The sequence below is a fragment of the Trichosurus vulpecula genome, chromosome 3 (assembly GCF_011100635.1).
Source record: "Trichosurus vulpecula isolate mTriVul1 chromosome 3, mTriVul1.pri, whole genome shotgun sequence".
Classification (NCBI taxonomy): Eukaryota; Metazoa; Chordata; class Mammalia; order Diprotodontia; family Phalangeridae; genus Trichosurus; species Trichosurus vulpecula.
In genome coordinates, this window is record NC_050575.1 from 428,898,233 (window position 1) to 428,910,590 (window position 12,358).

The window sequence follows — 12,358 nt, forward strand, 5'->3', positions numbered from 1 at the left end:
TATCAAAAGAGACTTTAGTTGATACATAGATACATATAGTCAGATACAGATGGAGAGATCGTGAATTGCAAATCCTGAAGCTTTATATAAATATTAGCTATTACAATTTTGTTCCTCATTGAAGTTCCCTATACCAATGAAATCAGAAGTCCTGCCCCATCCCCAAAAGCTTTACACACACACACACACACACACACACACACACACACACACACACACAGAGTCCTTACTCTCAGGAACTTACATTCTATTAGAGGAAACCGATAAATATATATTTATAAATAATTATATCATGTGAATTTGTTACATGCAGTATATGCCTACTTTATGTATTAGATACGTAACATGAGGAATATATCTGTGCATTTACTTAAAATATATACAAATAATACATGTAAAGAACACACACACACACATGCACACAGCCATACACACACCCTCTCTTTCTCAGGTTGGGCAATTCTGAATCCCTCTCAATCAGCACTTTATCCACTGCCCCACCCTACCTCCAGGAGGTTAAAATTCTTCCTCAAACTTCAACACCTCAAAGATCTATGATCTTTGTATGTGATCTCCTCATGTTAATGTGAATTCCTTTGTGGCTCAGTAGAGCATCTTAGAGAGTTGCTGTGACCAAAATAAAGACAGTGGGAGTGTGCCGGATAAAACTCTGGATTTGCAGTCAGGAAGAGGTGGGTCCAAACTTCCCCTTGGATACATAGCAGCCATGTGACCACAGGCCAATCACTCAGCCTCTCTACGCTGTTGGTAAAATGAGTGGGTGGGTATTCGATGGCCCCCAAGGTCCCTTTCAGCTCATAAGATATGATCTTATTATCTTAGAGACAAGATTTTTTATCTCCAAGATAAAATGAGTTAGGCTGCACCTTGGAGGGTAGGTTCCTATTCATACTAGAAGTCTCTCTGGCTTTTGAGGACAAGCCAGAGCTTAGGCTTGGCTACAATATCCTTCAAAAAGACAATAATAAAATCCAACAAGAATTTTTTATTAAGTACCTACTATATGCTGGGCAAAATGGAAAAAAAACCCTTACCCTCAAGCGACTTACATTCTAAGGGGCTAGATTCGTGTTTTTTCATTCATTCTACCAGCCACCCAACAATCGATAAATCCAGAAATGAAATAACTTATTAAGCTTTATTCATTTTGACAAGTATTTACTATGTGCTAAATGATGGAGACATAATCTCAAGGAGATTGCTTTCTGCAAGGGAAGACTCCCATTAATTCATTTAGTCCAGCCTTCTCATTTTAGTGAGGACACTGCGGCCCAGGGAGGGGTGAGGTGTCCTACCCAAAATTACTTAGCTAGCATATGGAAGGAAGAATTCCACCTCTGGTTATATGATTCCTGATTCATGAGCTTACTAGTGAGTCAGAGGTGAGGAAGAGTTACCTAGAGGGATGTACTGTGCTCCTGGCTAACAGCAGGAAAGATGACTCAGTGCAAGCCCCCCCTCCCCCCCCCCAAAAAGGTAAGGAAGTTCTCCCATTCTGGGCTTTGATTTCCTTCAGAAAGCCTCCTAGGACAGGAAGTCCTTGAGGGCATTCTTAAAGGTCAGGTATGTGTTTATTCCCAGATTTACCCAATCACCTTATGAATGAACCATTCAGTGACAAAGAGCAAGAGTAACAGATCATTGCTATGAGAGTCTTCCCTGATGGAACCAAAGCTTGAGTACTAATCCAGTCTTAGTCCAGAGGTCAGGGAAAGGTCTAAGCCTAGGGCACTGGCCAATGAACCAAGCAAATTATTAAGCACCATCTCTATGCTCAATACTGTGCTAGGCACTGGGGATAAAACAAAAATGAATGAAACCCTTCTTGTCACAGAGTTATATCCTAGTAATTGGAAGTGGTGCTCAAAAATCCCAAGGCCTGAGGTTGGCGCTTTCAGGGGAGGCTATGGTGGTTGGGCAGAAGAAGGCAATGCATCCATTTCTTGACATTATCACCCCCACAATCCTGTGGCCTAATCTCTTCTCCAGAAATCAGGACCATGGAGAGCCAGTCTGAACCCAACCTCTCTCATTCAAATCAACTTGAAATTCCACTGCAGAGCACTGACACTGTCCCCCAGTCCAAGCCATTCTCAGAGTAGCAGAGGTACAGAAGAAGCTAAGATGATGAGTCTACACTCAAAAATTCCAACAGATTTGTGATCTCATTGAGAATTTGGAAGTTTCCCTCATTGAGGATGCTGGGCCATCCTGTGTGACTCCTCATCCTCCCACGAATTCAGAATAGGGGCTCCACCTGCATTCTACATTCTGGGAACATTTTCTTAGGATATCAGAAAAATAATAGCAGGGTAGTTGGGTTGATCACCTGTGACCTTCTTCCCTCAACACATTATCACAGGATCACAGACCTAAACGCGAAAGGTGCCTTTGGGGTCAGAGTCTAATCTCCTTTTACAGATGAGGAAACTGAACTCCAGAGAAGTGACTTGCCCAAGTTCACACAGGTACTAATTTTCTAAGGCAGGATTCAAACTCAGGTCTTCCTGATTTTAAATCTATTGTTCTTTCCACTCCACCACACTATTTCTAGGAGGTTAAATGACTTAAAATTCTATGGTTGAGCTAAATCAAGTCAAGTCAACAAACATGCATTAAGTGCCTACTGTGTGCCAGCTATAGGCTGACCTTAGTATATACTTAAGAAGACCAATGGTTAGTCTTGAGGATACAAAGAAAGGTACAAACAGTCCCTGCCCTAAAGAAGCTTACATTTGAATAGGGAAACAACATGGAAATAAGACGTAGGCAAAGATGAAGCGGTGCTAACCTCAGAAGGTCCTAGCATTAAGGGGGATGGGGTGACAGACGTACGATTTGAGGGAAGGAAACATTTATTAACTCCCTACTATGTGCCAGGTGCAGTGCTAAGTGCTCTGCATATATTATCATATTTTACTCTTACAACAACCCTTTATTACCTTTATGGTACAGTTGAGTAAACTGAGGCAGACAGATGTAACACAACTTGCCCAGAGTCACACAGCTAATAAATAAGTGTCTGCGGCTGCATTTGAGGCCAGGCGTTCACCATTCTCTTCACTGGGCCAGGTAAGAAGCCAACTTTTTGTTGTTGCTGCTCATATGTTTCCTTGATAACATCCTTACTCTTTCTATTCTTTGGAGTTTCTTGTTGGTTTTGTGTTGCAGCCCAACAAATAATAACCATTGCTAACATTTATATGGTGGCAACTATTTAACCATTGTCATAATAACCAACGTTTACACAGCACCTACTATGTGCCAGGCACTGAGCCAAGACCTTTACAGCTACTGTCTCAACTGACCCTCACAGCAACCCTGGGAAGTACATGCTATTATTACCCCCTTTTTTATAGTGGAGGAAACTGAGGCAAAAAGAGGATCAATGACTTGCTACAAAGTGTCTGAGACCAGATTTGAACAAAGGTCTTCCTGATTCCAGGCCTGGTGCTCTATCCACTGCACTACCTGGTCACAGATTTAAAGCTAGAAGGGACCCAAGGACATTTGTTACAAAAATGGAGGCACAGAGAGGTGAATTTACTTGCCCAAAGCCCCACAGTAAGGGAATATCAGAGCCTGAACCTGAAGCCGGGTCTGCCTGCTCCAGATCCAGCACTCTTTCTTGGACAGTGAATAGGTCTTCATGTGGAGGACCTGAGTAGAAGGCATTGGCTTACCCAAGGGAGCAGAGGTAGAGATGGATGCAAACCAGTTCCAAAGGAAGGGTGGAACTCAATGTGCAGCATAAGAAGCCCCAGAGGCAGGTTTTAAAGGAAGCTGAAAGAAACAGAGAGAGTCCCGGGGCCAGGAAAGCCAGCCAGGATGGCCTCCAAAGTCCATTAGTGAGGGCTCTTCTCTGTGTTTCCATTCAGCTTACTCTTTTGTTTTATAAAAGGAAAGAGAAAATAGCTGGGTGGGTGGAGAGACTGCAAATAAACTCAGGCTCAGCATTTCCAGAGTTCTTTCTGTGTGTGCAAAGTCCTCCTGACATCACTCCTTCCTACAGAACCTGCAATCCTAAAGAGAAGGGACAGCGGGAGCCAAGAACACCGAGTGCCCATCCGTATTTGGAGGGCAAGCACCTGGCCCCACCCAGCTGGAGAGGACAAGTCTGCCTTTCCTTCTTTTCTTTCTAATCCCATGCACTAAGCTTTCTGTAAACCTGTCCCCTCCCCTGGAGAGGCTGGTTGTGTGTGTGCTGAATGTATCTTTTATTCTTTTACAAGGTCATGTTCTGCCTGGGGGAGAGAGTATCCACCCACCACATTACAGAGTGAAGTCTGGCTATAGCACCACATAACGGCATCCATGGGAGATTTTGCTTCCTGGAAAGGGAGCTGCTGACCTTTTTCTGGTCAAATATTCCCAAGTCCCGCACCCCACCCCGCCACACCATGTTCCAATATGTGATCCCAGAGTCTGTTCTGTAACTAGGAAAAACCTTCTTTTATCACAAAGAGTGAAGAAAAACTCGGTCTGAATCTTGCCCCTGACATCTGTTGGATGTATAACTGTTGGAAAAGAACTTGATTTCTTTCGAGTCTCACTTTCCTCACCTGAAAGATGGGCATGATAGTGTCAACCTCATATCCTGGTTGTAATTCTCCACGGACACCATGTCCCAAAAACCCTACTGCAGGCATCAGAGAGCTAAAAAATGTCCATTCCTAGTCACTCTTACTCCAGGAAAAGCTTTAGAACTTGCCGGCGAGAAGAGGAAATGCTGTGAAGATGAGCAAACAGGCACGGGCACATCCTAATTATAACAGGATAATATACCTAAGGTACTTCAGAGACCATCTGGCCAACATCTCTCACTTTACAGATGAAGAAACTGAGGGAGATTAAGTGACCTGCCACAGAGCTAGTAAGGTAGTAGATAGAGCAAAGAAAGTGGAGTCAGGAAGACTTGAATTCAAATCCAGCCTCGAACACTTACTAGCCTTATTACCCTGGACAAGTCACTTAACTTGGTCTCAGTTTCCTTATCTGTAAAATAGGGATGATAATAATAGCACCGAGCTCCACATAAATGCTACACTATCACTGAGCATCAAAAGCAAAATTCGAACCCAGCATTTCTTATTTTACAGAGGAGAAAAGTGAGGTAGATTCAGTGACATGCCACAGAGTTAGTAGGGTAGTAGTAGATAGAGCATTGAATGTGGAGTCAAGAAGCATCAGAAGCAGGATTTGAACCCAGGTGCATGGACTTCAGAGACCGTGCTCTTGACTGGTTCTCTAACAATACCTCACTTCTTCATAGTGCTTCCAAGCTTACCAAGCATTCCCTTCAACATAGTCATGATGTGGGAACTCATGCCTCCTTTACAGGTGAATAAAGAGAGATGCCGAAGGCTACGCATAGTGAGCATGGCTCAAAGTGAGGTCTTCTGACTCTTGTACTAAGTTGCAATGCTTCTCAGAAAGTCCTGGACTCTCAGAATGCCAGAGCATCAGTCAGAAGGGGCCTCAGTGGCTGTCCCCCAATCCAGAACTCCCTCTACAATATCCGGGAAAATCCTCATAATCACCTGTCGACCTTACTTTGGGACTTCTCTGTCTGACTTCTCCACCACGCCCCAGGACACTCATTGCTGGGATAACCTCAGCATCTGTAACATCTCATCAGCCTTGATACTCCACCTCATTACTGTGCTCGGCCTCCTCATTAGAGGGTGGGCTCATGAACTCTGAGTCTCCATTTAAGGAGAGCACCCAGCACACACGTCTCATTTCTCACATGGTGGCTCCACTTTGGGACTCCTCTGACTGCTCCACCAAGCCCCACAAAAGCTACCTGTCCCCCTTCCCCTCCCCCCACCCCAGCTTCCTTTTGTATGTTAGACTGTAAGCTCCTTGAGGGCAGGGACTGTCTTTTCCATTATTTGTATCCTCAGCATTTAGCACAGTGCCTGGAACCTAATAGGTGCTTAGTAATTTCCATCAGCCTTGGCACAAAAATTCCTGGTCCCTCCCTTCTCCCCTCCTAAGGCAGCCTATCCCACTTTTCCATTGCTCAAAAGATGAGGAACTTGTTCTTTCATCAGTAAGTCCAAATTTTCCTCTCTAGCACTTCTCTCCATTGCTCCTGTTTCTGCCTTCTACGGCCGAGAAGAACAAATCGAACCCTCCTTCCACTCGAGAGCCCTTAAAACACTGGAAGACAGCTGCAGGTAGACCTTGGCACATGCTTAAGAAGACCAACGTACTATATAGAAAGAGACCTGCAGCTTCGTGGCCGGTGCTCTTCTTCTGTTCTACCGTGTACGTGGAAATGCCCATTTTATTTGGTTTTTGTTACTTTCAGAAACTTTTTTAAAGATGGCTGTCCTGCCCTCCCCCCTCTAAGCCTTCTCTTCTCCAGGCCAAACACACCTACCTCCTTCAGCCAATACAAGTGGCAGAACTTAAGGCCTGCTACCATTCTGGCTGACTCTCCTTGAATGCTGTCCAACTAGTTTGTCACTGTTCTTCCTAAAATATGGTATCTAGGATTGAATTATTGTTCGGCTCCATTTGAGGTTTTCTTGGCAAAGGTACCGGAGTGCTTCGCCATTCCTTATCCCGTTCATTTTATAGATGAGGAAACTAAGACAAAGAGGGTTAAATGACTTGCCCAGGGTCATACGGCTATAAGTATCTGTGGCTGTACTTGAACTCAGGTCTTTCTGACTCTAGGCATGGCACTTTATTCACTCTAGCTGCCCCCTAGAACTGAGCACAATTCTGTAGATGTGGTCAGACCAGGGGAGAGAATAATGGGAAATCACTTCTTCCTCTTCCTCCTGGACACCAAGTCTAAAATTGTAGTAGCTCTTTTGGCTGCCTCATCATACCATTGACAAGTCTTAAACTTGCAGTCTGCTAAAATGCTCAGGTCTTTTTCATAAGAATGTTGCTTAATCATACCTCCCCCATTTTGTTTTTGGGAGGTTGGTTTTTCTAAACAGAAGCGTAAGACTTTATTTACATATATCTATCAAATTTAATCTATTAGATTCATCACTATTAATTTAATTCTATTCAACATATCATTCTAGGCTATCCAAAATTGTGTGGAAATTAATTGTGCCCTCCAACAAGCTCATTGTTATCTGAAAATTAGACAAACATGTCACCTATGCTTTGGTCTAAGCCATTACAGAAAATGTTACCCAACACAAACCTCTGAGGCACTCAGGTGTTCCAAGCAGCCACTGACCCATTATGGCTCCTCTTTGGCTTGGGTCATTCACCAGTTTCAAATAGAGCTCCCACACTGTCAGGTAGTCAATATCGCTGTAGGCTTTTCAAGAGGAGAGCATGAGAGTTTTATCGGGTACTCTGCTACAATCTTGATATGCTGTGTCTACATTTGGCAGTCAAAGGGCTGCCCTTGAGGACCTAGAGGGCCTCATGTGGCCTTAAGCCCACAGGTTCCTCATCCCTGTCTTAGAACTTGCCAAGAGTCCAAGTCACTAATCTATAATATTCAGATACAACCCTCTTCCACTTTTTGAATATTGGGACACTGGTCCTTTTCCGGCCTATGGCTCCTCTTCCCTTCTCCATGGTCTTTCAGAGATCATGTGGAGGGGCTCCACACCCACACACATATGGCTGTTGTTTCCATAGTCTACGGTCTAATTCATCCAAGAATAGTCATTTGAATTCACTGAAGATGGGTGGTTGCTCTCTCCCTATCTCTTCATTTATTTTGGGAACATTTTGGTCTTTTCTCATTCTAAGTCCAAAGATTGCATAGGTTTAAGGTGGGAAGAGATGTTAGAGGTCATTTAATTCAACTCCCACATTTTACAAATGATGAGATGGAGGTCCAAAGGCATGCCCAAAGTCATACAGATTATAAACAGCAGAGGCTGGATTTGAACTCAAAAATCTTCTAAATCCAAATTGAGAAAATTTGACTAACATAAGAGCTGAATAGTTCTGCCTTCTTTGGGTCATTTGTTGTCATCAACCTATACACAAGAAACACTCAATTCCAACATTGTGTGTGCGTGTGTGTGTGTGTGTGTGTGTATGCATGTGCACATGGGTGAATCTCCCTTTTCATGTTGCCTTTAGAGTGTTATCTTCAATTCATTCTGATCTCTATCACAGTGGAAGCCTTTCTTATAGTGTTCTTTTACCTGTCCTGGCTCATATCTTAGATGCACATCCTAAAATCTGAGTTGGTTGATATGAATTTAGTCATGTCTTTAGACCCCTCCTTTCCCCCACCCACAGAATCAGGAACTGGCAGTTCCTTGATTCCTACTAAACCCTAATGGCAATACAAGCTCCCTCAGCTATTCTCTGTGTGAAGGTCCCCAGGAGGAATCCAGTCTCCCAGAAAAGTCTATCTGATTCATTCGAATTACCTCCCTTCTCTTTCCCTGCTGACCTTGTACCTTTCAGTTTCCCTGAGATCCCACTTGGTCATCTAAGTGACTTCCTCAGTTTTGTCATGAGCTTCAGTGGATAAGCTAGATTCCTGGTCACTGGCAGAATTATGGGGCTGCATGAGTTTGTTCCCTTGGGCCTTGAGGCTTACTAGCTCAGAGGTAAGGAATGCTTGGAGAGGTCATTCCTGTCCCAAGGTGCCCCTGGGGACCAGGCTGGAGCAAGAGAATGACTAGGGAGGAGGGCAGCTCTGGGATCACAGAGTTTACACCTGGAAGGGGCCCCAGTAGCTGCTGAATCATTTTTAAAATGCTGAAATTCAAGCTTTTAGTCGGCAAATATTTGCTCAACTCCTAAGATCAGGATGCAACCTCAAAACTTCTGATTTCAAAGCCAGTAGCCTTCATTCTATTGTGACACACTTCTCTGGATCTACAAAGAAAGTATAACTATGACCCAAAGGCTCCTGCTCACACCCGGGACTCCTCAGTCAATTAGAACTTTCAGGTGTATCTATCTTATGGCTAATCTCTTTCTGCCTCTCCACTGGCTATTTATATCCAATGGCAAAAGAGATCCCTTTTCCACGGTACCTATGGACTCTGTGAACCCAATGAAGCCCTGATCTGATTATTCTGGGGAAATCCAAAGCCCACAAAGGGATGGATGGCACACTTCCTCCTTTCCCAGCCTTTCAGTACTTTGGACTTAAGACAATCATCCTCCCAATCAGCATTGTCTTCTCTGTGACTGAAGGCATCCCAGAGATGCTTTTGGTGAGCTTACATCCCCATCCTTTTATCCATTTAGAAAATAGTTCTTTTTCTCCATCTATGCTACGACCCAGAAAAGAACCAGTGTCAGAGGATGACGGCTTGGTTAGCAACTTGTCCCGGGACTTCTTCTGGCTGCATTAAGAAAAGATCAGGAGATTTTCATTTGTTGAGCTGGAAGGGACCTCAGAGGGAAGAGGACCCAACCCCTCCCCCTCATTTTACAGATGAGGAAGTTGAGGCCCTAAAAATGAAATGGCCTGCACATGGTCACACAGCTAAGGAGTATCGGAGGAAGGATTTGAATTTGGATCTCTGCTGCCTCCAATAATCACAACATTAATGAGTACCATCATAGAGCACTTTAAAGACGTGATTTCATTTTATCTACAGAACAACGCTACACAGTCAGTACTATGATCCCTATATTACAGATGAGGAAACTAAAGGTCAGAGACATGAAGTCATTTGCCCAGGAACACACGGCCAGCCAGTGTCAGTCGTAAGATGGGAACCTCGGTTTTCCTGACCTTACTACAAACCTCCTTGCCTCTCACGGTGGGTGAATGGGGGGACTGGGGGCACTTAGGCTTTTAACATAGTTTTCTGCAGCATCTGATGAACCTGTATGTGGCTATTTCTCACCCACTCCCAGATGTGATACTAACAGTTATGTATCCAGCGTTTAGGAGACAGACAACTTTCTCTTCCTCATTACCTGGACCCTGGTGTCAGGTGACACCTTTTATTTGGCTGGCTTCCTTAATCCAAGTATTCCTTTGATGCTTAACATGGCAGAGATAATCCCAGGTTCTCAGGGGCTCCATTGGCAGACTCTACTTAGTTGGAGAGATTTTGAGTCTTGAAAAGCTATGAAATCCATCACCAAGCACCAGCTGAGCTCCTCACCAAAGGCCTGGCCAACACCAGGTAATACATTTTTCAGGAACAAAACGGAGGGAGACTATGGTACAATGGAACGACCACTCTACTGGGTCAGAGGAATGGGGTTCAAATCCTGACTCTTCCATTTCCTACCTGTTGAATCATTTCAGCTCTGTGGGTCCATAAAATGGTCAGCCTGGATGGCCTCTAATGAATTGTTCTTCAGACCTCAAATGCATGAGACTCCAAAAGGCTAGGAGGAGCTCTATCTATGGTAAATAAATACAGCAGCCACACAGATAGAATCAGGAATCCTTTGGATTGCTCAGCTTGCCTTGCTAAAAGCCCTTGAGGCATGAAGTTTTACAACCTAAATCCTTCCTGGTGTGGGATTGCAACATTACAGGAGGGAGAAAAGGCATGTGGACTTCTGAAATCCCCAAGATTAATCAGTAACCGTCCTTCCCCCAGAGTCCTTTGTCATGAGGCAGCAATGCCTTACCTTCGTACATCTCCAGAATGTGGACGGTGTCCCCGATCTGCAAAGACAGCTCCACGTCTTGGGATGCATTGTAATTGTAGATCGCTGGAAAGGGAAAAAAGGATGTCACACAACAGGGAAAGAAGACTCCTCAGAGAGCAACTCATTCATTGTTGCCTAGATTGCTGCATGAGCAACAGACCAATTGCACGCCGGTCTGGCACATAGTAGGTACTTAATGAATGCAGACTGACTGATATTCCCTCTGTGCCTGAGACGTAAAGAGAATCACAGTAAACTAATACACACATTTATTATGACTCTTAAAATGGTTATAGAATGATCAAGATCATAGGGTCACAGAATTAAATTAGGAAGGGACCATGTTACTCCTGGGCAGTGAGGTGACACACTGGATAGATAGATTGCTGGGCCTGGAGTCAGGAAGCCTCATCTTTCTGAGTTCAAATCTGGCCTCAGCTGCATGACCCTGGGCAAGTCACTTTACCCTGTTTGCCTCAGTTTCCTCACCTGTCAAATGAGCTGGAGAAAGGAGTGGCAAACAACTCTAGTATCTCTGGCAAGAAAACCTAGCTGTGCGACCCTGGGCAAGTCACCCCGTTTCCCTCAGTTTCCTCATTTGTAAAATGAGCTGGAGAAGAAAATGGCAAACCACTCCAGTGTCTCTGCCAAGAAAACCTCAAATGGGGTCACAAAGTCTGACATGACAGAAAAATGACTGAACGAAATGTCACTCCTTGCTTAAGAAACTGCAGTTGGCTCCTTCTTGCTTTGGGGGAAAAATACCAGCTCCTTCTCCTCTGAATGTGTTTTTTCAAGCCCTTCCCAGGGTGTCTCAGTCTGGCTTTTTGGATTACTCTTGTTCCAGCCAAGTTGTCCTATTTAGGACTATGGAATGAGATTTGGAGGTGACCTTCAAGATCCTCTAGGCCAAAACTCCCATTTTACAATCAAGAAAACTGAACCCAGAGAAGCCAAGGGACATGCCCATGGTTACACAGCTAATAAGTGTCAGAGTTGGGATTTGAACCCAGGGCCTCAGACTTCAAATCCAGCATCCTTTGCTGTGGACCCTGCAGCCCTTCCTGTACAGCCACATTCCTTCTGTGACTCAGCACAGGCGCTCCCCTGTGTCTGGAATTCTCTTACGTTTTCCTCAGACAATCCCCTCTTTCCTTCCAGACTCAGCCAGTAAGAGCTTATTCTAATATTCACACAGTCCCAAGTACCCTCAGCCTAGAAGTTACTTTTCAAATAGTTCACATTTCATTTCTTTGTACAAGGCGTTTTCTCCTAACAGAAAGTATGCTCCTTGAGGGAAGGCTGGGATTCTTGGTGTTTTTCAGTTGATTCTGTGATTTTTGTACCCCCAGCATCTAGCACAGGGTCTGGCATACAGTAGGTACTTAAGAAATACCGACTGGATTGAATCAAATTGAATAGGATTGATGAATTAACTTGCTCAGAGTCACACATCTAAGGCACATTGGAGGCAGAATTCACACTCAGGGCTTCCTGACTCCATATGTAGTGCTCTCCCTTCTAATCCCATGGGGCCAGTGATGGCACCATTCATAGAAACAGGAATTTAGAGCAGGCATGAGTGCTTGAGGGGCAGAAAGGGGAGGGTTTAAGGGGATAGGATTGGAGTCGGGGAGCCCTGGCAATCTTGGGCAAATCATTTAACCTTGCTTTGGTCCCTTCCAACCCATGGGCAGCTCATGGCTCTTTTGGTGATTGATCTAGATGCTGGTCTCACTTCATCCCTGAGGGATTTGACACC

The 12,358-nt window shown here is 44.4% G+C and overlaps 1 protein-coding gene across 1 annotated transcript in view; it reads right to left on the reverse strand.

The window, feature by feature from the left end:
* The window catches only part of DOCK5 (dedicator of cytokinesis 5), a 189,667-nt gene extending 178,101 nt beyond the window's left edge, over nucleotides 1-11,566 (reverse strand). The window contains exons 1-2 of the mRNA XM_036750130.1: nucleotides 11,563-11,566; nucleotides 10,576-10,659 (exon numbers count right to left, since the gene is read on the reverse strand). Of these exons, the coding sequence (XP_036606025.1) occupies nucleotides 10,576-10,659; nucleotides 11,563-11,566 (88 nt within the window). The remainder of the gene's footprint in view (nucleotides 1-10,575; nucleotides 10,660-11,562) is intronic.
* Nucleotides 11,567-12,358: the final 792 nt, after the last annotated feature.